General features: G+C 41.9%; 1 protein-coding gene and 1 long non-coding RNA gene across 28 annotated transcripts in view; one reads left to right on the top strand and one right to left on the bottom strand.

Moving 5' to 3' along the window:
• On the top strand, positions 1-26,504 carry LOC147996419 (uncharacterized). 6 transcript variants are annotated; one of them, XR_015676561.1, is made up of 7 exons: positions 1-831; positions 1,001-1,133; positions 9,944-10,480; positions 11,606-11,667; positions 12,440-12,685; positions 19,081-19,305; positions 25,427-26,504. It is a non-coding gene; the product is annotated as an uncharacterized LOC147996419 (long non-coding RNA). The 6 variants fall into 6 exon arrangements; XR_015676559.1 differs by lacking the exons at positions 19,081-19,305; positions 25,427-26,504 and having other exon boundaries at positions 12,440-13,662; XR_015676557.1 differs by lacking the exons at positions 11,606-11,667; positions 12,440-12,685; positions 25,427-26,504 and having other exon boundaries at positions 19,081-19,525.
• Prpf3 (pre-mRNA processing factor 3) overlaps positions 10,898-26,765 on the bottom strand; it is a 24,383-nt gene continuing 8,515 nt past the window's right edge. For 7 of the 22 annotated variants that reach the window (XM_087627686.1, XM_087627680.1, XM_087627690.1 and 4 more), the window contains 11 exons: positions 26,504-26,724; positions 24,012-24,318; positions 23,266-23,432; positions 20,436-20,515; positions 16,953-17,096; positions 16,292-16,391; positions 15,975-16,088; positions 14,520-14,638; positions 14,195-14,278; positions 12,824-12,885; positions 10,899-11,227 (listed from right to left, as the gene is read on the bottom strand). In XM_087627686.1, the coding sequence (XP_087483812.1) occupies positions 11,081-11,227; positions 12,824-12,885; positions 14,195-14,278; positions 14,520-14,638; positions 15,975-16,088; positions 16,292-16,391; positions 16,953-17,096; positions 20,436-20,515; positions 23,266-23,432; positions 24,012-24,318; positions 26,504-26,724 (1,545 nt within the window). In that variant the 3' untranslated portion in view covers positions 10,899-11,080. Of the gene's footprint in view, positions 11,228-12,823; positions 12,886-14,184; positions 14,279-14,519; positions 14,639-15,974; positions 16,147-16,291; positions 16,392-16,952; positions 17,097-20,435; positions 20,516-23,265; positions 23,433-24,011; positions 24,319-26,503; positions 26,725-26,765 lie in introns of all 22 variants that reach the window. The other 15 variants (XR_015665871.1, XR_015665959.1, XR_015665964.1 and 12 more) reach the window with 9 other exon arrangements.

Raw genomic sequence — 26,765 nt, forward strand, 5'->3', positions numbered from 1 at the left:
AGTTGTTCGCGTAGCGGGTTGGGAGGAAAACCTGGGAAGGCAGGATGAAGGAGCTGGCGAACCTACGACGTTAATAGCCCGCGTTCGGTGCTCGGCACTGCTTTTGGCTTCATAGTGGGGTTACTCACTTGGGGCCTTTAGCTCACACTAGGCAGAGAAATGCCCATCCTTCTGGGGCCACTGTTTCTGACAGCTGCATTCCCTACCACCCGCAATCGGGGACCTACGCGCGACAAAATGGCTGGCACCCATCTTGCGGCATGGTAGAAGGTGCGCATGCGTCAGATCCAGTAGCCGTTCTCTATGCACTCCTAGACTCCTGCTATACATCCGACTTCGATGACACCATTCACAGCCAGCCGACCGTCTGCATTCTAGAAAGCGGGAATAAGAAAAACGAAATTTTCTCTAAGAGTTAAAAACTTATAGAAGCGAGGAAAGAGTAATTGACAAGATGTGGCTTCTTTGCACAGTTGTAACATCACAATTTCGTAATGCGTTATAGTTTACAAGAGTCTTGAGTATTGGATTTATTAGGATAGCCTCAGTTTAACCATTACATCTGATCTGCCTGTGTGAATCTTTTGGGGAAATTTGGATGTTCGTGTATTCCTACTGAACCCAGCAATTTCATTTTAATTAGGCCAACTCAACAGAAGAGAGATTTTTGAGGCAAGAACCCTGTTTCATCATTTAGAATTAACCTCTCTGTGCCAAGAACTGTTTTAGGATTAGGGAAATGATGGCAAAGCAGACAAAAATTCCTCCAACTTGATTTGGCATCAGGACCAAACCACAAGTATGTGTCAAGGAGTAAGGAGTCCTAAAGAGGTACGAAATAAGCTAAGGGAGAAGGACGGGGGATATGAATAACAATGATGTGACCAGTTTTTAACAAGAGATACTTGAGGAAAAAGCAACCAAGCACAAATGGGTAGGGGAGAAGAGCTGGCAAAAGAACAAGTGCTGATTCCCTAACCCAGGACTGTTAACGTTTTAGAGGAAGAACAAGGAAGCCACTGTGACTAGAAGATACTGAGAAAGCCACTAAGACAAGAGGCAGAAGAGGTCAGAAGCAAAGAGGGCACGTGTAGGGAATTGAAAGCCACTGTTTCTTTTTTGTTTCTTTTGAGGTAAGGTTTCTCTGTGTAGCCCTGGATGTCTTGAAACTTGCTCTGTAGAGTCTGGTGTCCAGCTCGAGATCCTGTCTACCTGCCTCGGTCCTAAGTGCTGAGATTAAAAGCCTGCCACCATGCCCGCCTGACTTTGGGCTCTCTTTCTTTCATCCAAGCTTTGATTTTTATTTCTTAAAAAAGTTGTATATTTATTTTGCTTTCTGACTCTGTGCTTTTGCCTTCAACACTTACACAATGACTTTCTGCTCCTCAATAAGGAAAGCCAGCTTGATCCTGTCACGGTCACACTGGGCACACATGGAGCCACCATAGGCCCTGCTGGCGTGCTTCTTTTTCTTTGACAATCTCACAAGGACTTTGGGTCTCACAGCAGGAACCCCTCGAAGTCTGCCTGGGCACCCATGCAGATTTAGGTGTTTTCCTAACCTTGGAATAAAGGTGAATAGTCCTGTTGCCAGGGGTTCGAGACAGGTACTTTAGTTAGAGGCTATATTGTAGGAGAGCCTACAATGGTTTGTCAAACAGTGGACTGGAAGATCAACTTTGGCTTTCTTAAAAAGAAAAAATTTGGGGTTGGGCATTTAGCTCAGTGGTAGAGCGCTTGCCTAGCAAGCGCAAGGCCCTGGGTTCGGTCCCCAGCTCCGAAAAAAAGAAAAGAAAAAAAAGAAAAAAAATTTACAAGAGTTATAAAGACCTTAATGATCCTAGAATCAGGCAACTTCTCCTTTTACGGAAGTTTGGCATTACAGATAGAAAAGGGCTGAGGAAAGAAGAAACAACTAAAAGCAGATTGTTTTCAAGTTATTTTAGTTCCAAAGGTTAAAAGCAGGACTTCCTTATCATGCCAGCTGAAACTGGCCTGCTCCGAGATGACTATTACCTCTTTCCTGGTTTCTTGGGAGATCAAAATAAACAAGTTTCACTTGGTCACATGAGCCTTTAACATGTGATTCCATTTTTATGTGGTTGAGCACTAGCCTGTAAATTCTAACCATCTTTAAATGACATAGTAAGCAAACCCTTTTAATCAGGAGCATTGCTGGAGTATGTGTGTCTGTCTGTCTGTTCATTACTTCTGGCTGAAGAAGAGGACTTCTCAGGTCTTGCTCTGTCTGTTTTATTCCTTACTGTTTTGTCTGTGGCCAGCAAGCTCCAGCAATCCTCCTATCTCTACCCAACACTAGCTGGGATCTGGGTTTGCAGATGCTAACTTCCACACCTGGTTTGTCTTTTTTGTCATTTGCTTTTTTTTTTTTTTTGTAGTTCCACCTGGCTTGCTTCAAAGAGATACACTAACCTCTGCCTCCTGAATGCTTCGCCACGGCCATTTATGGTCTTAAACATTCCATTTTTGTGTTAGTGTAATGGTTTCAGAGCAAGGCTGTGTAGCGCAAGAGTAGTGTAAACGAAGCACTTCCCGTTTTTTACTATAAAAGCAGCATGAGGTGATGTTTACAGTTAGCCTACATGAATACAAGGACAGCAAGGGAATACACCTGGTGTTATGTCTTACCATCCTGTGAAAAGAGCCAAGAATATTCCTCCCAGGCTTTTGCCTTTCCCAGGGAGATAATGTGGACGTGCCAGGGCATCCCCTTCATGTCCTGATTTTCAAGTGCGTTCACTTATCATAGCGTATGCAATTCTTTCTAGAAGGTCACCTCGTGGGAAGAACATTCTGCACACTGCGCCATCCATAGATCACGTTATATTCACAGCTTTGTTACACATGCTCTAACACAGGATATTTAATTAGAAGACTGCTTGGCCAGACATGGTGGTATATGCCTTTAATTCCAGTACTCAGAAGGCAGAGGCAGGCAGATCTTTGTGAGTTTGAGCCCAGCCTAGTCTACATAGTGAGTTCCAAAACAGCTGTTGTTAACACCGAGAAACCTTATCTCAAAAAAGCAGAAAATAAAATCATACTACTGAAACAGTGTTTTCACAGGCAGCTGCAATTTCAGGTTTTTGGGTTTGTTTGTTTTTTTTTTAATGTAGGAGTGACACACTAGAAGTAGGCATCAGATTACTTTATAGATAGATGTTCATGAGTCACCATGTGGTTGCTAGGATTTGAACTCAGGACCTCTGGAAGAGCAGCTAGTGCTCTTAACCACTGAGCCATCTCTCCAACCTTCAGGGCTCTTTTCAAAACTCCTCCAATTTGTCCTAATAATTAGAAGCATGTCGAGTGCTTAGAGAAGTGCTTAACAGAGGTGAAGGCTTGATGACATGCATATAAACCTATTTAAAAAGAAAATTTTAAAGTTGTGGAGGAAGAGGAGGAGGAAGAAGAGGAGGAGGAGGAAACAGATTCCCTGGAGGTTGTGAGTTGCCTGGTGTATACGCTAGTGTCAGGAAGGGCAGCCAGCACTTTTTTTTTTTTTTTAAAGATTTACTTGTTTTATTTATATGAGTACTATAGCTGTCTTCAGGCACACCAGAAGAGGGCATCAAATCTCATTACAGATGGTTGTGAGCCACCATGTGGTTGCTGGGAATTGAACTCAAGACCTCTAGAAGAGCAGTCAGTGCTCCTAACTGCTGAGCCATCTCTCCAGTCCAGCAACCAGCATTCTTTTTTTTTTTTCTTTTTTCTTTTTTCTTTTTTTCGGAGCTGGGGACCGAACCCAGGGCCTTGCGCTTGCTAGGCAAGTGCTCTACCGCTGAGCTAAATCCCCAACCCCAGCAACCAGCATTCTTTTTTTTTTTATTTAATTTTCAATTCTGTAACTTTATTTGACATTCAGCAGTTAGTTCTCATCCACATTGACCGTCTGTAGATTTTTGAATGTGGTAACAGGCACGTAAGTTACCAGTGTGTAGAGCTTGTTTGGTGAATCCTCATCCTCATTACGGTTTCTGGACAAACGTACTCGGATGCGGTACGGAACATTCCTTATTCCTTTGGCCCAGACGGCTTTATTGAGCCTGGTGTCTATGCGCACATCTGGAGTTCCCATCTCCTTCATGGCAAATTTCCGAATTTCTTTGAGTGCCCGAGGAGCACGCTTCTTGAAGCCCACTCCATGGATGCGTTTGTGAATAGCAACCAGCATTCTTAATGGTTAAGCTATCTCTCATCTCTCCTTTCCTGCCCCAGACTTGTTTTATCCCTTGTGTTCTTGGGGTCAAGCCACAACCTTTCCTAATCTATACCCCAAGCCCATTTCAATCTGTTTTATTTTGTAACTGGGTCTCACTTTGTAGTCCTGGCTGTACTAGAACTGTGTGTAGACCACCTCTGTCTCTCAAGGGCTGGAATTAAAGTATGTTTTTTTGAGACAGGGCTTCTCTATGAGTCTTGGTTGTCTTGGACTTAATTTATACATCAAGCTGGCCTAGACTTCAGAGATGTGCCTGCCTCTGCCTCCAGAGTGCTAGAATTAAAGGAAAGCCCACTTCGATCTTAAAACCCATTTCCGGGGCTCAGTGGTAGAGCGCTTACCTAGGAAGCGCAAGGCCCTGGGTTCGGTCCCCAGCTCCGAAAAAAAAAAAAAAAAAGAACCAAAAAAAAAAAAAACATTTCCCTTCGCCTCCTCTTCCATCCTTTTCTAAAGATTTGATTTATTAGCTACATTAAGATCTATTTAAGACGGCTCTGGAGTAGACCCATGGCTTCATATGTGCTGAATAATTAGTCCACCAGTGAGCTACACTTCTGGCCTCCTTGGTGTTGTTTTATAAACAACAAGCCCTTGTTGATGTTGTTTAATAAAAACTTTTTGGGGAACATAAAAAAAAAGATTTATTTAAGGTCAGTATCCTAGCTTTTATTTTATTTTTTTGAAACAAGGTCTCATGAAGCCTAGGCTGGCCTCAAACTTCTTAGTCCTGGACAACCTTGAATGTCTTCTGAGCCTTACCAACTCCCTAGTACTTGGTTTATAGGCACACACCACACCTAGTTTCCCAGTTACTCTTTCCCTCTATCAAACCTCAGACCCTCTAGGTTCTTTAGCATTAATCCCCTTGCCTTCTGAGGGTATCATTATCTTTACAAGGTGCTTTAGTCAGCTCATCTACAGAACCACCTGACGGGGTTAGGGATTTAGCTCAGTGGTAGAGTGCTTGCCTAGCAAGCGCAAGGCCCTGGGTTCGGTCCCCAGCTCCGAAAACAAACAAACAAACAAACAAAAAAAAAACAAACAAAAAAAACAGCTAAGTGGTTATAACAGCTTACCCGGGGCTGGAGAGATGGCTCAGAGGTTAAGAGCACTGACTGCTCTTCCAGAGGTCCTGAGTTCAATTTCCAGCAACCACATGGTGGCTCACAACCATCTGTAATGGGATCTGATGCCCTCTTCTGGTGTGTCTGAAGACAGCTACACTGTGCTTATATATAAATAAATCTTTAAAAAAAAATTGCCTGAACCTGAACATGAATACACACACAAATAAAACTAAAAAGTGTTATTTCTTGTAACCTACCAAGTTAAATACTAGCTTTCTTCCAAACCATAACCTAACTTTTCAATAATAAATGGCCTTTTTCCTATAGTTCCCTGGAGTCTAAGCTTTTTTTTTTTCAGTTAGCATATTTCAAAAACTTCTATACAAGATGTTTGCTTCCCTTACTATAGTTGCTTTTTTTTTTTCAGTAGCTCTAGGTTTTCAGATCCAAATCCAGAGCATTGAGCATTCTTTAATGTTTTAATACTGAACTATAAACCACAATTTTTCTATTCTCTTTCAAGTAAAATTATTTGTATATTTTTATGATCATCAGAAATATCAATAATCATAAACTCAAGTTCTGCCTGGACTACAGAGTGAGTTCAAAGCCAGCATGAGCAACTTAAGACACTTCCTCAGAATGAAGAGAAGTGTGGGGATACACCTGTTGAAGTAGTTGCAAGCATGCATGGGCCTTGAGGTCCAAATCTCATCCCTGATCGTTCCCTACAGACACAGCAGTATCAGCCAAAGGTTGGACTTTAGGATTTTTGAAAAAAATTATAAGCCAAGCAGTGCTGGCACACACCTTTAGTCCCAACACTTAGAGGCAGAAGCAGGTGGATCTCTGAGCTCAAGGCCAGCCTGGTCCAGGACAGCCAGAGCTATAGAGAAACCCTGTCTCAAAAAAAAAAAAAAAAAAAAAGTGCTTGTGTGTGGGTGAGGGGTGGATGCATGCCCTGGTGCACTTGTGGAGGTCAGAGGTCACCTTGCAGTTGTTCTGTGTGGATTAAACACATTAGTGATTAACTCCAAGTTACCAATAATATGTTGGTTTTGCAGTAAGAATCAAATCTCCTTGGGGTCATTTAACCAAGAGTGAGTCCAGATTTGGATTCTTTGCTTCATGTTCCCTCTGTTCCCTCCTCTGTCTGTTGAGTCTGAATCTGTTCCGGCCTGAAGGCTGTCTCTCAAATGTGTTCCTATTCCGTCCCAACAAAAGGGCTGTGCTGCCTATCGAACAGCCCGGAAATCATCACATGGGAAAGCATATAGGACACTTAACAGAAACCTTGAACAGTTTTACAAGACAGTCTTTCGGACTGGGAAGACCACAAATGACCCAGAGAACATTATATGTCTTGTTTATCATCCAGTATCTAAACGTGGCATTCCAACATTTATGGTGGGTATTCATTTTAGGAGATTGCTTTCTTTCTTTCTTTCTTTTTTTTTTTTAGTTTTGTAATAGATTTATTTTTAAAGGGTAAAAGGAGATTGCTTTCAATCTCTATCTTTGCACTTTCAGCAAACTATACACAAACTCTATGGGTTGTGAGCATTGAAAAGTGTCTAATATAAGTTTACAGCTATATATTGGCTTAGGATGTCAAAGCTGATTACATGAGAAACCCAAGGCAAATAAGGTTGATGGCTACAACTTTCTCTTAAAGGTAGGCTAAGCAGTTGGAGTGCACGGTAGGTTATCAGTCTTAAGTGACTTCAAGGTGTATTATTAACTCGGGCTGTGAGCTCTAGCAAAAGTTCATCTCTTAGAATGTAAGAGATATTTTTATAACATTACATCAGCATACTCTCCTTCTATCATGTGTGTCCTGGAATTGAATGGCAGTAGGCCATTTTTTTTTCTTTTAAAAACAAAACAAAATACAAGGGCTCTATGTGGCCCAGGTTGGACTCAAACTCATGATCTTGCCTCATCTAACTGCTAAGATTACAGTTGTGTGCTATCTTGTGTGGCTAAGGTTCACTCCAGAACATTGTTTGGACAAAAAATGTATTATGACATGAATTCTCATAGCTCTTCACAATTAATAATCTTTACAACTTTAGTTTGTATTTTTATTCATTTTATTTTATATTTTATTATTTATGTATTTATTATTTCCCATATATGTGTTTGCCTGTGTATATGTGCACTTATCAGCATACAGTGCCCATGGAGGTCAGAAGAGAGCATTCGATTCCCTGGAACTGGAGTTAAATATGGTTGTGAGCTATCATGTGTGCTAGGAATTGAACCCATGTTCTCTGCAAGAGCAACAAGTGCTTAGTCACTAAGCCACCTCTTCCTGATCTTTACTATTTACTATGTATTTTAGAATACATTCATTGTACAAAGCAATAGGTTTCATTTAAATACATCCCATGTTGGACCTGAGGGTGTATGGCTGTATTCCCAGCAATCAGGAGGCAGATACAGGAAGATCTTGACTTCTAGACCAGTAAACAACAAACATATACAAGAGAGACTGTATTAGTTTTTCTGAGGCCTTGTTTTTTCCGTATTTACTTTATAGGTCCTTCCCTGTAGCCATGTTGTTGGTACTCTATAGGGCTTTGGGGCCATTTTCGTTATAGCCTCAGTAGACAACATGAAGTGGTAGGATAGGTACAGGCAGTTCTATACTCGACCATAGGGACCATCATATAGTCAGTTTCTGATGAGAAGTTTTAAAAAATATTTAATGAGTGTTCTATCTGCATGTACACCTACATGCCAGAAGAGGGCACCAGATCTCATTATAGATTGTTATGATCCACCACGTGGTTGCTGGTGATTGAAGTCAGGACCTCTGGAAGAGTCAGCCAGTACTCTGAGCCAACTCTCCACCAATCCCCCCTCCCCCCTCCCTTTTTTTAAAAGATCAGGTCTCACTGTATAGCTCTGAATAGTTTTTTTTTTAAAGATTTATTTATTTATTTATTATATATAAGTACACTGTAGCTGTCTTCAGATACACCAGAAGAGGGCATCGGATCTCTTTACAGATGGTTGTGAGCCACCATGTGGTTGCTGGGAATTGAACTCATGACCTCTGGAAGAGCAGTCGGGTGCTCTTAACTGCTGAGCCATCTCTCCAGCCCTCTGAATAGCTTTGAACTCAAAAAAGTCCACCTACTTCTCCCTCCTGAGTGCTGGCATTAAAGGCATGCTACCATATCAAGTTCTTTTCATTTATTTTGAAACAGGGTCTCATTTTGTAGTCTTGGCTGGCCTGGACCTCTGTGTAGACTAGGCTGGTCTTGAACTTGGAGATCTACCTAATTCTGCTTTCCAAGTCCCAGAATTAAACGTGTGTGTCACATCTGGCTTTTCCCTCCTGCCCCTTTTGACATAGGGCTCTCTTTTTTCAAGGTAGGGTTTTTGTGTGTGTAGTCCTAGCTATCCTGGAACCCAGTCTGTAGATGAAGCAGGGTACTTATGCATCATAGGTCAGACTTGAACCACCTAGGCCAAGGATCATCCTGAACTCCTGACCCTCCTGTCGGTACGTCCAGTGTTAAGATTACAGGTATGTACCGCATGTTTGTGTGGTGCTAGATGTTAAACCCGACTCTACATTCTGTAAGTATTTTACAGAGCTGCGTTCCGAGTCCACCTATCTTTTGGAAAGGACTTGATAGGGTTAGGAACATAGCTACATCTACCAAGGGGGGTGGGGGTGGGGAACTAAGTCTTCTTCTGTAGGAAGAGCTTATCATGAACCTTGAGTTACCTTCAAATCCTGTTTTTTCCACTTGTGATCCAAGTGCTAGATATACAGATCTGTGTGCACAACCATGCACAGCGTAGTGGACAAAGTTGTGTATGTGTATCTGAGGGAGTATTCTGGTTCAAATGGGAAGTGCCTACATGGGTTTATGTATCTGACCATTTGACCTTTAAGTAGTGGCACTGTTTGGGGGGCAGTAGCTATGGAACCTTTAGGGCTTAGACCTTTGCAGATGAAAGACTACCACTGGGGGCCAGCCTTGAGGGTTTTAGCTTTACCCCACTTCCTACAGACTTCCCTGCATCATGTGCAGGTGAAATGTGATCAACCAGCTTCCTGTTCTGTCCATCTGCTGCCAGGCCTGCCTCAACACACAACTCATGTGAAACCATAAACCAAAATAAACTTTAGTCATGGTGTTTTATCACAGCAAGGAAATAATACAAGGGATGTTTGAGATAGACCAGGCTGTCCAAACAGTCCAAGCTCAGTACTAGAGCTACAGGGATCTGCTTGATATAGCTTCCTTAGTACTGAGATTACACAGACCACTATGCCTGACTACCTGACTCCCCACCACCTGCCAAGGACAATGTATTAAGTTAGGGACTGGGAATGAGTTCAGCAGGTACGGCGCTTGCCAGTACGCACAAAATCCTGAGTTCAGTATCCCCAACCACACATATAAAGGCTAAGTTATCTCAGTAGGTGAAGTGAGGGTAAGAAGCTCAAGGTAACCCTGAGCATAGCCAAGTTTGAGGCTGATCTAGGTTACATGACATCCTATCTTAAAATCATAAGTTTATTTAGCATATCACTGAGAGGAGTCGCATGGCATCACTAACAGATCTACCTGTGAAAACTGGACTGAATTACTGAATCCTGTCTTAGTCTACTGTAGTGGCTGTTCCTGGCTGTCAACGTGACTACATCTGGAATGAACTACATCCAGAATTGGAAGGCTCACCTGTGATCCTCATCTTGAGACTGGGAGATAGAAGTTTCTGACCTGGATCTTGGCATGGAGATCTTTTTTTTTTTTTTTTTTTGGTTCTTTTTTTCGGAGCTGGGGACCGAACCCAGGGCCTTGCGCTTCCTAGGTAAGCGCTCTACCACTGAGCTAAATCCCCAGCCCCGGCATGGAGATCTTGAGGCAAAGTGGCTATGAATCCCAGGAGCTTAAGGCAAGGAGATCTCTGAGAGCAAGGTCACCCGGGACAAAGCAAGTCCCAGATCCATGTGTGGTGTTACACACCTTTAATTTGGGACACACCTGCTGGAGACTTACATAAAGACATTGGAAGAAGGAAGACTCTTTTTTTTGCCTGCCTGCCTGCCTGCCTGCCTGCCTGCCTGCCTTGCGGGACTGTGCCACTGCTAGATCCTTGGACTTCCATTCACAGCTGCTGGGGAGTTGGACTACAGACTGTAAGTCATCAACCAATTCTCTTTCTATATAGAGACTACCCATAAGTTCTGTGACTCTAGAGAACCCTGACTAAGACATCTACCAACTGATGCCTTTGGACAGTATCTAGTTTATTTCAATCAAAATAGCCATACCCACTTAAAGAACTAATTTCCTGGGACCTGACCTAAAATAAAGAGACCAACATATGACCTTGTTACTATAGCTACCAAGGTTAAGAAATACACAGTGTACTTGGCCACTCATCCCACAAACACCTGATACCACTTCTGACTCACTAGCTCCAGAAAACTAGACTTACCGTTTGCTTAGCAGTCAGGTGTTTACACACTTCAACTGCCAGGATCCTAGGAAAATGGAAAAAAGTCACTCACAGAACCAAACTTTAATATCTATGACCATATGAAAAAATCATACTAATTTTAAAAATAACTCTTTAATCATATGCACATACAGGAGGAAGGGTAGCACCAGGCTGACTGGGTGAACTTGGTAGTCTCTTTGCCCCAGTATCAGCCTGGCACGGTTCTGAGATCACACGCACAGTTGGGTAAGGTTGGGAAGCAGAGTGAGAAGAAGACACAAGGCTAGCAGTCGTCTCAGTCGGTGGACTCCAGCACAGATTCACTCAGGGCAAGGTCCCAGTAGTGCTCAGCCCCGTGCTTCTTGAAATGCTCACGCGCCATGTTCTCTGTAGGGCACTGTTTGAACTTCATCTCTCCAAAGCTCCGGTCTTTGGCTGTGCCCTAGGTAACAAGTGAAAGGTATATTTATTTACTTATTTGAAAAGAATAACTCCCTTTGAATTAGAAATCCTACCTCAGCATCCTAATGTACCACCAAACCCAGGAGAGACTAGAATTGTAATAAGCTTTCTAATTCATCCGCTATCCAGTGCTGGAAACTGAAGTTAGAGCCTTATTCATGTTAGGCAAGCACTCTAACACCTCAACTTAATTAAACAGGTCATAATACTCTTTTAAAAAGGCTAGTAACATTTGTGTAGCAACATCCCTAGCTGAAATGTGATTCTATGATAAAGTAATTATAACCCCATGTCTTAGATATTTGTGTAATTATATATAAGGGTTTCTAGTTTGTTTTTTTCTGTTACTGTTTTAAAGGGAACCACAGATGTAAACAGCTTTTTTCCTCCAAGTACTGGGGATCTAATCTATGGTGTCAGGTATGTAAGAAAAACAACTCTAGGGGTTGGGGATTTAGCTCAGTGGTAGAGCGCTTGCCTAGCAAGTGCAAGGCCCTGGGTTTGGTCCCCAGCTCCGAAACAAAACAAAACAAAACAAACTCTACACTGAGTAACAGCATCAGCCTCTTTTTTTTTTTTTTTTAAAGATTTTTATTTTACGTATGTGAGTACACTGTAGAGTGAGTACACTGTAGCTGTCTTCAGACACACCAGAAGAAGGTTTCAGATCCCATTACAGATGGTTGTGAGCCGCCATGTGGTTGCTGGGAATTGAACTCAGGACCTCTGGAAGAGCAGTCAGTGCTCTTAACCACTGAGCCATCTCTCCAGCCTCCCAGCCTCTTTTTTTTTTTAAGACTAAAAAATTATTTATGAGCTAGAGAGATGGCTCAGGAATTAAGAGCAACTACTGTTTTTTACAGAGGACCAGGTTTGGTTCTAAGCACCCACATAGAGACTCACAACTATCTGTACCAGTTTTGAGGGATCTGATACCCTCCTTCTGGCTTCTATGAGCATTAAGGCATGTATGTGATGTAGATACACACATATATGCAAAGCAAAGCACTCACATACAAAATAAATCCCTTTAAAAAGGAAAACACATGTTCATGTGAGGGCAGGCCATCTGTCAAGGCCGCGGTGTCAGATCCCCTAGAGCTGAGTTACAGGAGATGAGCTCCTCCAAACTGAGTACAGGGAGTTGAATTTGGGCCTGCTCTAATTTATTCTCAACACCCATATTTTATAGATAAGACAATGAGACTTGACGCCATCCTGCTCAGACTGAATGGCTGACCGACACACTGCCAGCGTCCTATTTTGCTACAGAGCTGAGGATCAAACTCGGACTCTAACTGCATTAGATAAGCACTCGTCACGGGGCTCCCACCCACCCACCATCAAATTCTTCCATCTAATGCAGTTTTACTCCCCCAGAGGAAAGCAGCATAATTTACTTCCCTCCCTCTTCAGGCCCGGAAACACTAACTTCCAGGTGAGATGTGCACTCCCACTCCTATTAGCATTATCTCCAGACACTTCCCCAGTTGGTGTATTCTACAGGCCAACTTCTAAACAGTGCTCTAAACATTCCAGCTAACTTTCCGTTGCAGCATTTTACAAAGACACTAACCTCCCACACTAGTACACATTTGTTAGTTTTCTTCACAGCTTCTTCATCAGATTCCTCATCATCTGGAAAAGACAAAAAAATCTCAGTATTTGTTTTGCTTTTTTGAGACAGGTTCTCACTACCTAGTTCAGGCTGTCCTCCAACTTAGCAGGATTTGCCTACCTCCACCTCCCAATTCTGGGTTACAGGCACATGCCACACTTACTTACTGAGATAGGCGTTACCCCTGTACCTTGGGCCTCTTCTTCAATTTGAGACCATCCTCCTGACTCAGCCTACTGAGAGCTGGGATTACGAGCTTCAGCAATCATGTCCCAGTAAATATCTCTCTCTCTTTTTTTTTTTTTACCTGCGCCCCACACCCTGTCCCTCAGTGTCCAGGATCTTGAACATGGTAGACAAATGCTTCACTAGTAAATTTTAATGCTAGCCCCAAAGTTATCTTCCTTGTGGCTGAGCATGGTGGCCTATGCCTTTAATCCTAGCACTTGGCAGTCAAAGTAAGGTAGACCTCTGTTGTGTGTGAAGCCAGCTAGGTCTACATAGTTTCAGACAAGCCAAAAACCAGTTTGTCTCTAAACAAAACCCAAAGTATCCTTTCCTGACTAAAAGTGTTGGTGATCTGAAAATCTGTTTTTTATATATTCAATACTCCTTTTTTGGGGGGATGGGAGGTGGGAGGAAACAGGGTCTCTGTATGTAGTCCATATCTGCTTTAAATTGGCATGTATCCTCAGTTGGTTTCAAACCCATGATTTTCCTACTTTCATTTTCTGAGTGCTGGGGTTTTGGGTGCACACTACTAGTCTAGAGTGATTAAAATAAATACCAACTTTTTTTTGAGACTCATGTGGCCTAAGCTGCTTTCAAACTGCTACATAACTCAAGATGACCTCCTTTGAGAGCCTCTTAAGTGGTACCATTACAGGTGTGAACTACCATGACATAGCTAACAAGAAACTTAACTGAAGAATAACATTGGGTAGATATTGTACACATGAATGCATAGTTTGCTGACTTTAAATATACTCTTGCAACCAGAACTTACAGCCAAGACAGAGAGGAAAGCCAGCTGGGAGAAAGTCCTGGAAGGATACAGGGAACAATGCTGTCTAAGTCAGCCTAGCTAGGCAGGGTGGCACACATCTTATCTCAGCCCTTACAAAGTACAGGCAGGTGGATCTTAGGAATTCAAGGCCAGCCAGTGCCATACAGTGAGACCCTGTCTCACACAAAACAAAACAAAATTAAGTAGTCTGTCTAAAATTCTTGAACACTAGACTATTCTAGGAAAGGTGGAAGAAAAGCAGACAGAACTATTATCCCACCTCCCATAGCTCTCCCATTTAATCCCTTCTAACCCCAATTCACCATCTCCCTTCGTGTTAGACGTCTGCTCATCCCACTTTATCCGATGTAGCATGAGACGCTTAAATTTCTTCTGGGCTTTGGGGCCTGAAAGAGAATTTTGAGTTGGAAAGATGACACCATAGAAAGAACCTCTGAGCCCGTCTCACACTTGGATGGCCCTGGGTGGGTGACCTGAGCCCAGGACCAGAGCACAGGTCCTACTGCAGACACAGCAGAGGCCACACACCTGCTTCACACACCTCTCTCTGCCTTCTCCCCACCATGCCAACCACTTTAGGGCTCAGGCTGTTGAAGAAGAGCTTCCCTCAACCCTGTGCACACTCACCCCCTTCCACGACCACCACGTTGACATCCTTGTGCAGCACTACCACCCCCGTCAGGTACAGCTGCCCAGCATTGGCCTCGATCTTGAACTTCTTGGCTGGGTTGCTCAAATTTCGAACTCTGGAGGAGGGAAATTTTAGTTACGTCTTCAGTTTTACTATTAGTAGCTGCCTGAATGGAATGGCGAATCCAAGGATCTACAATCAGGACCTCTGGAGCACGGCTGTGTTTCTATTCTCTTGTAAATACAGTTCTAGCTTACTTTTTAAAAAAAAAAAAGATTTATTCATTTATTGTATATAAGTACACTGTAGCTGTCCTCAGACACACCGGAAGAGGGCACTGGATCTCCTTACAGATGGTTGTGAGCCACCATGCGGTTGCTGGGATTTGAACTCAAGAGCAGTCAGTGCTCTTAACCTCTGAGCCAACTCTCCAGCCCCTGTATCTTACTTTTTAAAGACAGGGTCTCATTATGTAGTGTGGCTGGCCAGAAACTCACTGCATAGACCAAGCTAGCCTTGAACTCAAGAGATTCTGCCTCTGCCTCCCAAGTGCTGGCCACATAGTTCTCCATAGTAAGTAGTTAGAATATTCTCTATGAATGCAGGACAGGTACTTACTATCATCCAAAAGTATTTATAAGCACAATGTTCCAGCAGGTAGAAAAGGCTCTAAATTCTGTCACCTCTAGAGTGTAGATGCCATATATTCATAAAACTTTCCAAACAGAGACATCAAAAGCTGTAAATAGTAATTAGCTATAGATAGAGTCCTAAGAGATCAGAGAACAGGGAGGGGACTCTTTCAGAAAGTGCTTCTCTATATTATTAGAACATATCTTGCTGTTTTCCAGTTTGGGATAGCCAAAAACGTGCTATGTGGCCCAGGTTAGTTGCAAACTCAGAACTGTCCTGTTCCTCCTATGTGCTGGAATTACAGGTATGCATCATCCCATCTGCTCCAAAAATTTTAATCTAAATAAACAGTAGTTTAATAATAATGTGCCACTTCTGATAAAGAACTAGTTAGTAGAAATAAGCATAGCTAAAAAGTAGGAAGCATAAATTTAACCTAGAAAAATAAAATAAAGACATTATATTAATACAAAAATAAAAATGTATTCCAGCATGTGGATAAAGACAGGGTAATAAAGAAAAAAATTGTCCTTTCTAGAGAAGTGAGGTATTCATCACAAAAGAATAATATAGGAGGTATATTTTAAGGCTACAGTGATTGGGCTTCCCAAGTACTGGGAAGATATTGAGAATTTAGGTGCAAAGAGGGCATGATGATGGACCACACCTTTAATCCCAGAACCAGGGAGGCAGAGGCAGGTGGATCTTTGGGTTCGAGGCCAGCCCAGTCTACTTATGGATCGCCAGGCTATCTGGGACTAGGTAGAGAGACGCTGTCTCAAAAGAGAAACAGGGATGGCTGCCTATGTAACACCTACCTATACACAGATATGTGCACCCCCTGTGAAATGTCTTCTTTAAGCTTTTTAACTTTCTTGACCTTTCTCTGTTCTGCTGTAAGTTTTCGGGCAGCGTTGGCCTCTTCGTGCGCTCTGTCGTGACAGGAAGGACATCCACAAGTGAGAAAGGCATTGCCGATCAGAGGCAGGGCTAAGGGAAAGAGAGAGCAACAGAGGACTCTCCCCTCCTCCCACAGCAACCCCGGGAGGGTCTGGAAGGATAGCACCGGGGCTCTGCCCACCCCACCCCACCCCACCGCACTCCACCCCACCCTACCCCACCGAACTCTACTTACTTCTGTCTCTTTGCCATCTGAGCTCTGACGTGGGCTTCTACCTTTGTAGGGTCTTGAACTGCTTCTGTTCCTAATACTCGCATTAAATTGGAGATCCTCACTACAACGGAAAGAAAGCAGCAATCAATCTCCTAATCTCTTATATTACTTCTTTAGCTAGGATCACCTACTAGCTATATATACTATCTAGGTATATCCTCCCAAATATATATATTCATGAGGACAATAGTTGTATTTGTAGAGTTTATTTATTTATTTTTAATGCTGATGAATGAGAAATGAGAAATAAATTGAACTCCTATAAAATCTGAGTTAACCAGGTAAGGATTTTCAATGTAGGAATTATTGTAAAAAGTGAATTTAAAGCAGAGATCTGAAATAAGCAGTGATTAAGAGAAGTTAAAAAAACCCAACCAACCAACAACAAAATAATTAAAAACAAGTTCTAAATGACTTCTATAATGAATGTGTTCTAGAATGTATTGTTCTGCTATAAGAAAACAGCACAGGTAAAAAGAAATCCTGTAAATGATTAAAAAAAAAAAAATCAAAAACATTAAAGTGCCTTTAGAAGACAGATTGACGGACTGACGGACTGACTGACGGACAGACTGACGGACGGACTGACTGACTCTGTGGTAGCAGGCCAGCAGGCATATACCTTTGGGCTCTGGAGGAGGTGTCAGGCCTAGCCTGACTTTCTCCTGTAGCTCCTTCTGTGCCTCCCTCCTTGTTTGCCTCCGAAGTTTCTTCTGCTCCTTCTTTGTAAGATACACACCCAGGGTAACTGGTGTGTCATTGTCAACTGTCAAAAAGAAAAAAGAGTTACCAAAACATAAATCACAGGAGCTTAGATGTGTATCTCTCACTCAGAAAAGCCATCAACTAGAATCTGAGGGAAGAGGCTGAAGGATAAGGCTTGCTTTGTGGCCCAGACTGGCCTTGAACTCAGGTCCTATTGCTTTCACCTTAAAACTGCTGGAATTATAGGCATCCACAAACCGTGTGACCCATTTGTTATTTTAAGGGGTGAGAGGGATGTGATTATTTTTTACTATAAAGTATTATCTCTCATCAATAGTGTTTAAGAAGCTGAACACTTTCAGCAGATGCAGTGTGCAAACAGCAGCACTGGGTAAGAAGTCGAGGAAGTGTAAGAATCTAGAATTCCACCCAGGCCCTACTTCCTGTACTTTGCTGCTTCCACGGAATACGATTTGAAATTCGCTAACCTATACAACAATAAATTTTGTGTTGGCAATGCAGCAATGGTAACTACTGTACAACTCGTCTCAATTTCAGTACTAGGAAATAGGGAGAATCCTCTGGAAGGAGCTAGAAGGGGAGATGGTTCAACAGTTAAGAATACTTATGGGGCTGGGGATTTAGCTCAGTGGTAGAGCGCTTACCTAGGAAGCGCAAGGCCCTGGGTTCGGTCCCCAGCTCCGAAAAAAAGAACCAAAAAAAAAAAAAAAAAAAAGAATACTTACTGCTCTTCCAGAGAACCTGAATTCAAGTCCAGTATTTACATAGGCAGTTTATAAATGTCTCTAAATTCTAGGACTTCCAAGAGCACCTAGATACATGCACATTACCCACTCCCCATGACACCTAAATAAAAATACATTCATTATTTTAAAAAGTGCACACTGCTCTTCCCGAGGACCTAACTTCGGTTTATAGTACCCACACGGGGTGACTCACACCAACCACCTGTAGCTCTAGTTTCTGATCACTGAGGGCATCTGCGCATTCACACATGCACACAGACACACACACAGACACACACACAGACAGACAGACACACACACACACACACACAGAGATCTTAATAAACCTTTACTAGCATCACACTCTAACTGAACCAATGGGCTTGATAGTAAAATAAAACTTTTTAAAAAATCCCCTATACTTTTAAAGCATATTTACTTGATAGTTTATGACAGTTAAATAGAATCTAATTAAGCCTAGTTCCTATTTTTAATTTGTATTATGGGCCTAATCTAAAAAACCTAAAACCTGCGATTCTCCAAAATGATTTTGAACAGGATGTCATTATCCCAGGCTGGTCTGAAAGTCAGTAGGTGTTGAACTCAATATACGAGGATGACCTTGCACTTCTAATATTCCTGTCTCTACACTGATATTATTAAAGTGTATAAAAGTGCTGATATTAAAAGTGTATGGCACTACACTTGGTTTATGTAGGGCTGGGATCCAACCTAGGGGTTAATGCATGCTAGACAAGCATTCTACCAATTGAGTTATATTCCCAGTGTCAGAAATCCAGGAAGCATTTCAAATTTAACTTGTTTTGTATGTGTGGTGTGCAGACACGCATGTACACCTACATGTGTGTGCCTGTGTGTGTGTAGACCAGAGGCTAACTGGCGTCTTCCTTAATCGTTCTCCACTTTGCACACTGAGGCAGGAGGCTTGCTCTAGGGCTGTCTCTCTCTCACACCTGTGTAGCAAGTGCTTTACCCAATGAGTCACCCCTATCTCTTGAAATTAAAACTTTTCGACTATTATATTTTCAAATTCCCACATGAGATCTCAAATGCTATGAAAATGTCTCAAAGACTGAAACAACAGAATCTGAAACACTTTTGTCCCAAGCATTTCAGACAAAGGATGTCTGACCTTTATTTCAAGGTCTCAATATATTTTTCTGAACTTCTTGGAACTATGGCCAAGTGAAATTGTCACTATGGCATTATCTCAGTTCATCCTGAGGGAAGGTAACTCCCTTAGGATCTACATCCCTCTCTTTTGTTTGTTGGAAACAGGTTTTATGCACCCCAGGTTGGCTTCAAACATAGAACTGCTTCATCTCTATCAGCTTCCTGATGCTAGGATTCCAAGAGCACGCATCATTATGCCCCGCCAGTAGCATATCAGCTGTTCTTTGGGGGAAACTCTAAGTTCTAAGTGACTTCCTGAAGGCACACAAATGGAGAACAGACCCACAACTACAACCTCTGCTGCTGTCTTAAAGTATATACAGTGGTCAGGTAAGCAACAATCGCCCTCCTCCTTTTGAGATAGAGCCTCTGTATCTATCCCATGCTTACATTGAATCACAATTCCCCACAGTGCTGGGGTTACAGACATGGAGTAACACAACCGCTTAAACCACCTATCTCATTTGACCAAACTAACAGATTTTATTATTTAAAAAAAGAAAAAAGGAAAAAAAAAAGACTGAATAAAGTCAAAGACCCACAAATGGGGGCCAGCAACATGGGATTCACATACACAAAGGGTGGTCATTGCTAGAAGAATTTTACTGAGAAATTCCAAGTGATTTGGGGAAGTGAGTGAATTAGCACACATCTTCCATTTATCAGTGTCTCAGGCTAGAGACCCTTGGGTTTCTGACAGACTCTTCACCTCACAGATCCTTACCCAACCCAGGCACAGGAACAAATAAACAGGCTTATATTTCATAACAAATAGCCTAGGTAATGAAGTGGCACCTCCACTGGTTACCCCAAGAGTTAGCTAGATTTTGTTATTTTAATGCTAACACAATGCTAAAGGAAGCCAGGAGAGGAAAACAAAATAGATTGGGGGGGGGGGGTTAATCAGGAGGCAGAGGCAGGAGGGCCTCTAAAAGTTCCAGGTAAGCATGGTCTACATAGTAAGACCCTTTCTCAAAACAAACATATAATGTATCAAAATAAATAAAAATTAAAAGCAAAAAACAAAATGGCAATAGATTGACAGTTTTTGGTGGTGGTAGAATTAGCATTTGACATTATTACAAGTTCAACTTGAAATATCCACAGTGTTGCCCCAGTAGCCACTGACCAGTTCAATCATTTAACTTAATTAAAATTTAAATTCAAGGCGCTGGAACGATGTCAGGAGAGCACTGGCTGCTCTTCCAGAGGACTGAGGTTCAGTTCCCAGCACCCACATGGCAGCTCACAACCATCTGCAACTCCAGTTTCAGGGGATCCGACACCCTCACACAGACATACACGCAGGCAAAACACCAATGCAACTAAAAAATAAATCATTTCAAAAATCACACGTGGCTCTAGGTTGGAGAGCACAGGCCAAGAGCGCATGTATGCATGCACTGTGTGGTCAATGCTGCATTCTAGACCTTAAGTTGGACAATCTGCACATTCATTACCTGGAGGGTTAAGCTGGGCTGGATGTTCAACAAGATTTGTGATTCCAAAATAATCTTCTCTCTTGGGATTTTCCTCTGTACTAAAATTGGAGGAAGAAAAGAAAACAAGATATGTGGGTAGAGATGATATCAAGAATAGCTTAGAAAACAAACAAAAAGAATAGCCTAGAAACACACTGAAAAAATATCCATTCTTTATGTGTTTTCCTATATTTATTATACTTAATTACACATAATTTTTAAAACAAGAAAATGGGGTCTCAATGGCAGATCACAGGTGTCAAACTCCAGTTCATACAGACATACATACAAACCTCCAATGTACATCACGCAAAAATAAAGAGTCGCACATCTTCTTTACACTAGCCATTCCCAATCTTAATGTCAACTTTGATATCCCTGATAGGCCGCCTGTTTTCTCTTTTTGATTCATTTTTATGTGCACTGGTGCTTTGCCTGCATGTGTGTCTGTGTACAGGCACCAGATCCCACCTCACAGATCCCTGGAGCTAGAGTTAAAAACAATTGTGAGCTGCCATGTGGGTACAGGGAATTGAGCCTGGATCCCCTGGAAGAACAGTCAGTGCTCTTCACCACTGAGCCATCTTTCCAGCCCCAAATGTATTTTCTGATTAGTAACAATGAGTTACTAGAAAAGCAGGCAGACAAATAAATAAATGGTTTGAAAAGAGAAAAAAAAAAAAAAAAAAGGTTATGACACAGGCTTCTAAAGCCATTATCAGAATGAAGGAACAGATGTGAAGTTCTCCAATAAAGTCTTTGTCATGTGTATATTGTGCAAGTGTGCATTACACTCAAGTGGAGGACTTGCTCAATCCTTCTCCACCTTATAGACTGGCTGGCCAGTAAGCTGGAGGGATCCTCCTATCCCTGTCCTCCCTAGTGCTAGGATTACAGGCCCACACCATTATACAATCCTAGCATACTCATGCTCACTCACACGCATGTATGCACACACGAGTTGTTTTGTGTTCCATATGCATTTATGTATGTGTACCATGTGTGTGCCTGGTATGTACAAAGGTCAGAAGAGGGAGTTGGATCCCTTGGAACTGGAATTACAGGTGGTTGTAAGCCATGTGGATGCTGGATTACTTTAATTAAGTGCTCTTAATTTCCGAGCTCCCACAGCTGGCTTTTTACTACTGAATTAATATCTTAGACTGAGCAGCAAAGTAGTAGTTTGCCAACTGAGCAAACTCAGTGACACTGTGCTAATAAAGTTCATCATCATTATTGGACCAATAAATTAAGAACCTTTGTCCTAGAGGGGGTTGTAAACTCTGTAGTAAAGCACTTACTTAATTTGCATAAGCTTTGAGTATTACTAGTATTACCCATACTTCAAAAAGATGCCAGGAGTGGTGGTACACCTTTAATGTTAACACCCAGGAGGCAGAGGCAGGTGGATGTCTTTGAGTTTAAGGACACTCTACTGTACACAGTAAGTTCCAAGCTAGCCATGGCTACATATTGAGACTCTATCAAATCTCTCCCTGGAAAACAAAAACATAAAAAAACCTATGAAAAGAAAAAGAATGAAAAGAAATCAGTTACTAAATAAAGCAAGAGGACTAGAAAAATGGCTCGATGGCTAAGAACACTTCTACTAGACTGGGCAGTGGTATTGAACACCTTTTGTCCCAGCACTCAGAAGCTAGAAGCCAGCCTGTGACAAAGTGATAGCCAGGGCTACCCAGAAAAACCCTGTCTCAAAACAGCAAAACCAACAAAAAACCCAACTAACTGAAACCCACTTCTGCTTTTCCAGAGGCCCAGGGTTCAGTTCCTAGCACCCACACAATGACTTGTCAATGGGTACAACTCCAGGTCCTGAGCATCTGGCAGTCTTTTCTGCCCTCCTCAGGCACTAGGGAAACATGTGGCACATATTCATACACTTGCAGGCTATTCAGGCAAAACATTCATACATATACAATAAAAATAAAAAGAAAGCTGACTGTAGGGCTAGAGACATGGCTCAGGGGTCAAGAGCACTGACTGCTCTTCCAGAGGTCCTGAGTTCGACCCTCAGCAACCACATGGTGGCTCACAACCGTCTGTAATGGGATCCAATGCCCTCTTCTGAAGATGTCTCTGTACTCATACATAAAATAAATAAATAAATCTTTAAAAAAAAAAGCAAGCAAGCAAGCAAGCTGACTATAGTAGCCCACACCTGAAATTCCAACATTCTTACAACAAAATGGGAACTGGAAAAAAGTGAATGGTTGGCAAAATCCTATGTGGAACACACTGGAGGTAACAAGAGAGACACCCCTCCTCCCAAACCTGTCTCAACAATGTAGAAGGAAAAACTGATAAAAAACTATACATGGGCACACCTGTACATCTGCATGCCTGTACACACACACACACACACACCACTAAATTTAAAGGGTGGGGAAAAAAAAAGCAGTGATAAATTTTCCTTTTTTGCAGCTCTGGTATCAAACCCAAGTACCTTCTACAGACGAGGCACATGTTTAACCACTGAACTAAAAATGGATCTTTATAAGCAGGTAAATACACAGAATACATAGTAAGAAAAAACCATAAAACTCTAAAATATGCCAAGATAAAATAGACCCTGGGTTCATCCCCTAGCCCTACAAAAATTAAAAAGTAAATATATGTTTTTCAGACTCATTTCACATTACTGGTCTCTGATTTTGGTACACTAACCCCAAAAGCTAAACATAAGTCAAGTCGGTTTGAAAACCTGTTTGTGTAGTTATTTACTCCTCTGCATTTAAAGTGTTATCTGATGTGTATTAGCACCTTTCTCTTGGTAACTTAACAAACTCACAGGTCAAAGCCATTGGGAATGATGTAGGAGTCCCACCACTCAATTTCAGGGATGTCGCCTTCCTTCAGCTCTTTTTTAGGAGCAATGAGGGCAAGTCTAGTCGACGTATGAATGCCTGTTTTTCTAGCAGCCTGTGAAATCTCTGCTTGCAGCTTTTCCAACTGAGCCTAAGAGCAAGACCAAACAAGGTAGGGAGGTAAGTTAGAGCAAAGAACGTCGTAGAGACACAAATTTGACAACAAATTTAACCCTTATTAAATTCTCACACCTAATGTAATGAGTTCACAACGTCTCAAGGGTTTGAAAGAGAAGCTGCCTCACTTTACTCGGTTTACTTACTCCCCCAACTCTTGTCTCTTTCACTCATACTGCGTGTTTTCAGTAGACATACATTGGTGGGAGTCCATAGAAACCTCACTCTGAGAAGACAAAAGGGTCAATCTAACTAACTACAGTCAATCCAACGCTCCCAAGCACATAGATTTCCTGTAGTCAATTTTAAAATCAGGCAATCGTTCAACAAAAGAAGTCAAGAAATTGCTTTGAGCTGTTCTCCTCAACTGTCAGTCAATGGGAAAATATCTACATAAGCAGAAAGCAGTCAGGAAGAGAAATCTAGTAAACAACAAACATTCTAAGAATATTAGACCACTTAAACCAACTACTCATTGTTTTAAATTGTTTCTATTTCCCAAATATATGGACCTAAAAGTGTCTTTGTGTCAGCTTCTTAACTTCTAAATTACCTTTGTCCGTAATCGTTGAGCAATCTTCTCAAATTTGCCCTTGTCATGGAATTTAAAAGTGCGTCTTTGACGCTGGGAAGGGGCAATTGAGACTCTGGGGTCAAAAAAGGTATTAGATTCCATGTCTTCTGATGGCTTTTCTTTTAGTTGCTGTTTGAACTGTTCCCTCTTCACAGCTCGAATGTTTGCCTTCAGGGTGGGCATGCGGTGTGTGAGCTCCACCTCCTTGCCTGTGGCATCCACAGTGCGGCCTTGCTCATCCAGGATCAGTGGGGTGGGCTTCGTCTGATCTTTTAACTCGACTTTCCTGAAAAAACAAAACATCCCCCAAAGAAATAAATCCTACATGGAACAACAAAGCAAGGAAAACCCAACAGAAAACAAAAGGAATCAGACTTATCAAAGACAATTGTAAATTAACCTTAGGGAAGGCAATCTCATCAGTGCTTAGGCTTGGTAAAATCTCCATTTAAAAAAAAAAAAAAAAATCAGAGGGCTGGAGAGTTGGCTCAGTGGTTAAGAGCATTGACTGCTCTTCCAGAGGTCCTGAGTTCAATTCCCAGCAACTACATGGTGACCCACAACCATCTATAATGGGATCCAATGCCTCCTGGTGCGTCTGCAGACAGTAACAGTGTACTTACTCATATACAATAAATCTTAAAAAAAAAAAAAAAAAATCAGGGTTGGGGATTTAGCTCAGTGGTAGAGCGCTTGCCTAGGAAGCGCAAGGCCCTGGGTTCGGTCCCCAGCTCCGGAAAAAAAAAAAAAAAAAAAAAAAAAAAATCAGAGTAGGGGGACTGAGAAGAGATGGCTCAGTTGAGAAAAGGACCTGGGTTTGATTTTCAACCCCAGTTGGGCCTTACGGTTGCCTGTAACTTGAGTTCTAGGGAATTCTAGGCCTCTTTCTGACCTCTGAAGATACCATCTACCCAGGAGCTACAAAGATATCTATGCAGGCAAAATATTCATATGCATAAAATAAATCTTGAAACAAAACAGCAAAAAATGTAAATTAGTTCTGTTTTTTAGCTAAGAGTTAATATAAAATAAAACATCAAACCATGATGAGGATATATCTCAGTATTTGAGAATTTGTACAGCACATTCAAGTTCATGGGCTCCCACAAAAAATACATCAAACCAAGTATTTGGAAACAGGGTATAATCAAATGAAATTAATTCTAAAATCACATTGAGAAAAATTTGTTCTTTTTTCCCCCTGGTTTTTCGAGATAGGGTTTGTGTAGCCCTAGCTATCCTGGAATATAGCCCAGACTGGCCTCAAACTCTGACTTCCCTGCCTCTGCCTCCTAAATACTGAAATTAAAGACATGTGCTCTTGCCACCACCTGGTCATTATCTAATCTTGTTTTATTCCCAAATTCTTCTCCTTTTTCAAAATTTATTTTCAGGTCCTCCAGAACCAGACTTAAAGATAGCCAACCTGTGAGTACGGAGAACCAAACCTTGGTCCTCTGGAATAGCAGCAAGTACTCTGAACTACTAGCCACCTTTCCACCAAACCCTCACCTGCCCTTTTTTGTTCTTATTTCACCTGCATTGGTGTTTTGTCTGCATGTAAGTCTGTGTAAGTGCATTGGGTCCTACAGAACTGGAGTCACAAACAATTGTGAGCCACCATGTGGACACTAGGAATTGAACCTGAATCCTTTGGAAGAAGAACCAGTGGTTTAACCATTGAGCCATCTTCTAGGTTATTCCCCTTCACCCCCATCCCTTTTGTGGTGGTTCAAGGGACTGAGAGCCCAAGGCCTCCTGCATACTAGCCAGACGTTCTACTACTGGGATGCATGGGAAACAACTCTATCATTTGCACCCAAGTTCTTAGTCTTGGGATGCTAGACCAATCACAAAGGAGACAGGGTCTTGCTACGAAGTTCTGGCTGGCCTAGGACTTGTTATGTAGACTAGTCTAAATTCGTATTTACCTCACTATTCTTGCTTCTCCCTCCTGAGTTAGAGTTGCAGACATATAGAGTCTCAACCAATATTGTTTAGTGGCTGAAGCTCTTAAGTAATAAGTCCAGAAATCTGATTCTATTCTTACCTCCGTTATTAAGTGAAAACATTATTTTATTTCTACCAGTTATAAGCAGACAACAAAAGCCAAAAATAAATGCAACTGAATTTAGATCATATATTAAAAATATAAAACTGTAAGAAATTATTTAATGTTCTTTGAGAAAATAAGTCATTAACAGGCCGGAGAGGTGGCTTAGCGGTTAAGAGCACTGACTGCTCTTCCAAAGGACCTGAGTTCAATTCCCAGCAACCACATGATGGCTCACAACCATCCATAAAGGGATCCGATGCCCTCTTCTGGTGTGTCTGAAGACAGTTACAGTGTGCTCACATATATAAAATAAATAAATCTTAGAAAAAAAGACAGAAACATGTAAGTAAATTACCTTTAATTAACTACTCCAAAAATGTTAGAAGTGACAAGGGACTGTGTGAAGGATACTCACGGTGGAGCTATGCCCATGGCATGGAGATTAGCTAGGCCCACCATGTTGGCATTGCCAATAAGCCCTGGCTTCAAAGCCAGCTGGGCCTGGATTCGGGCTTGTAGTTCAGCGGCTTTCCTTGCCTTCTCAATGGCATCATTCATAAAGGTAGCGGCCTGGGAGGGCTGAATAGTGTTGCCAATTGGAAGTCGCTCTGGTTGGGAAGAAGAAGGTGTCTTTGGCTATAAGACAGAGATTAAAAGAAATCCAAGAGTTTGAAACA

The sequence above is a fragment of the Rattus norvegicus genome, chromosome 2 (genome assembly GCF_021556685.1).
Source record: "Rattus norvegicus strain SHRSP/BbbUtx chromosome 2, alternate assembly SHRSP_T2T, whole genome shotgun sequence".
Lineage (NCBI taxonomy): Eukaryota > Metazoa > Chordata > Mammalia > Rodentia > Muridae > Rattus > Rattus norvegicus.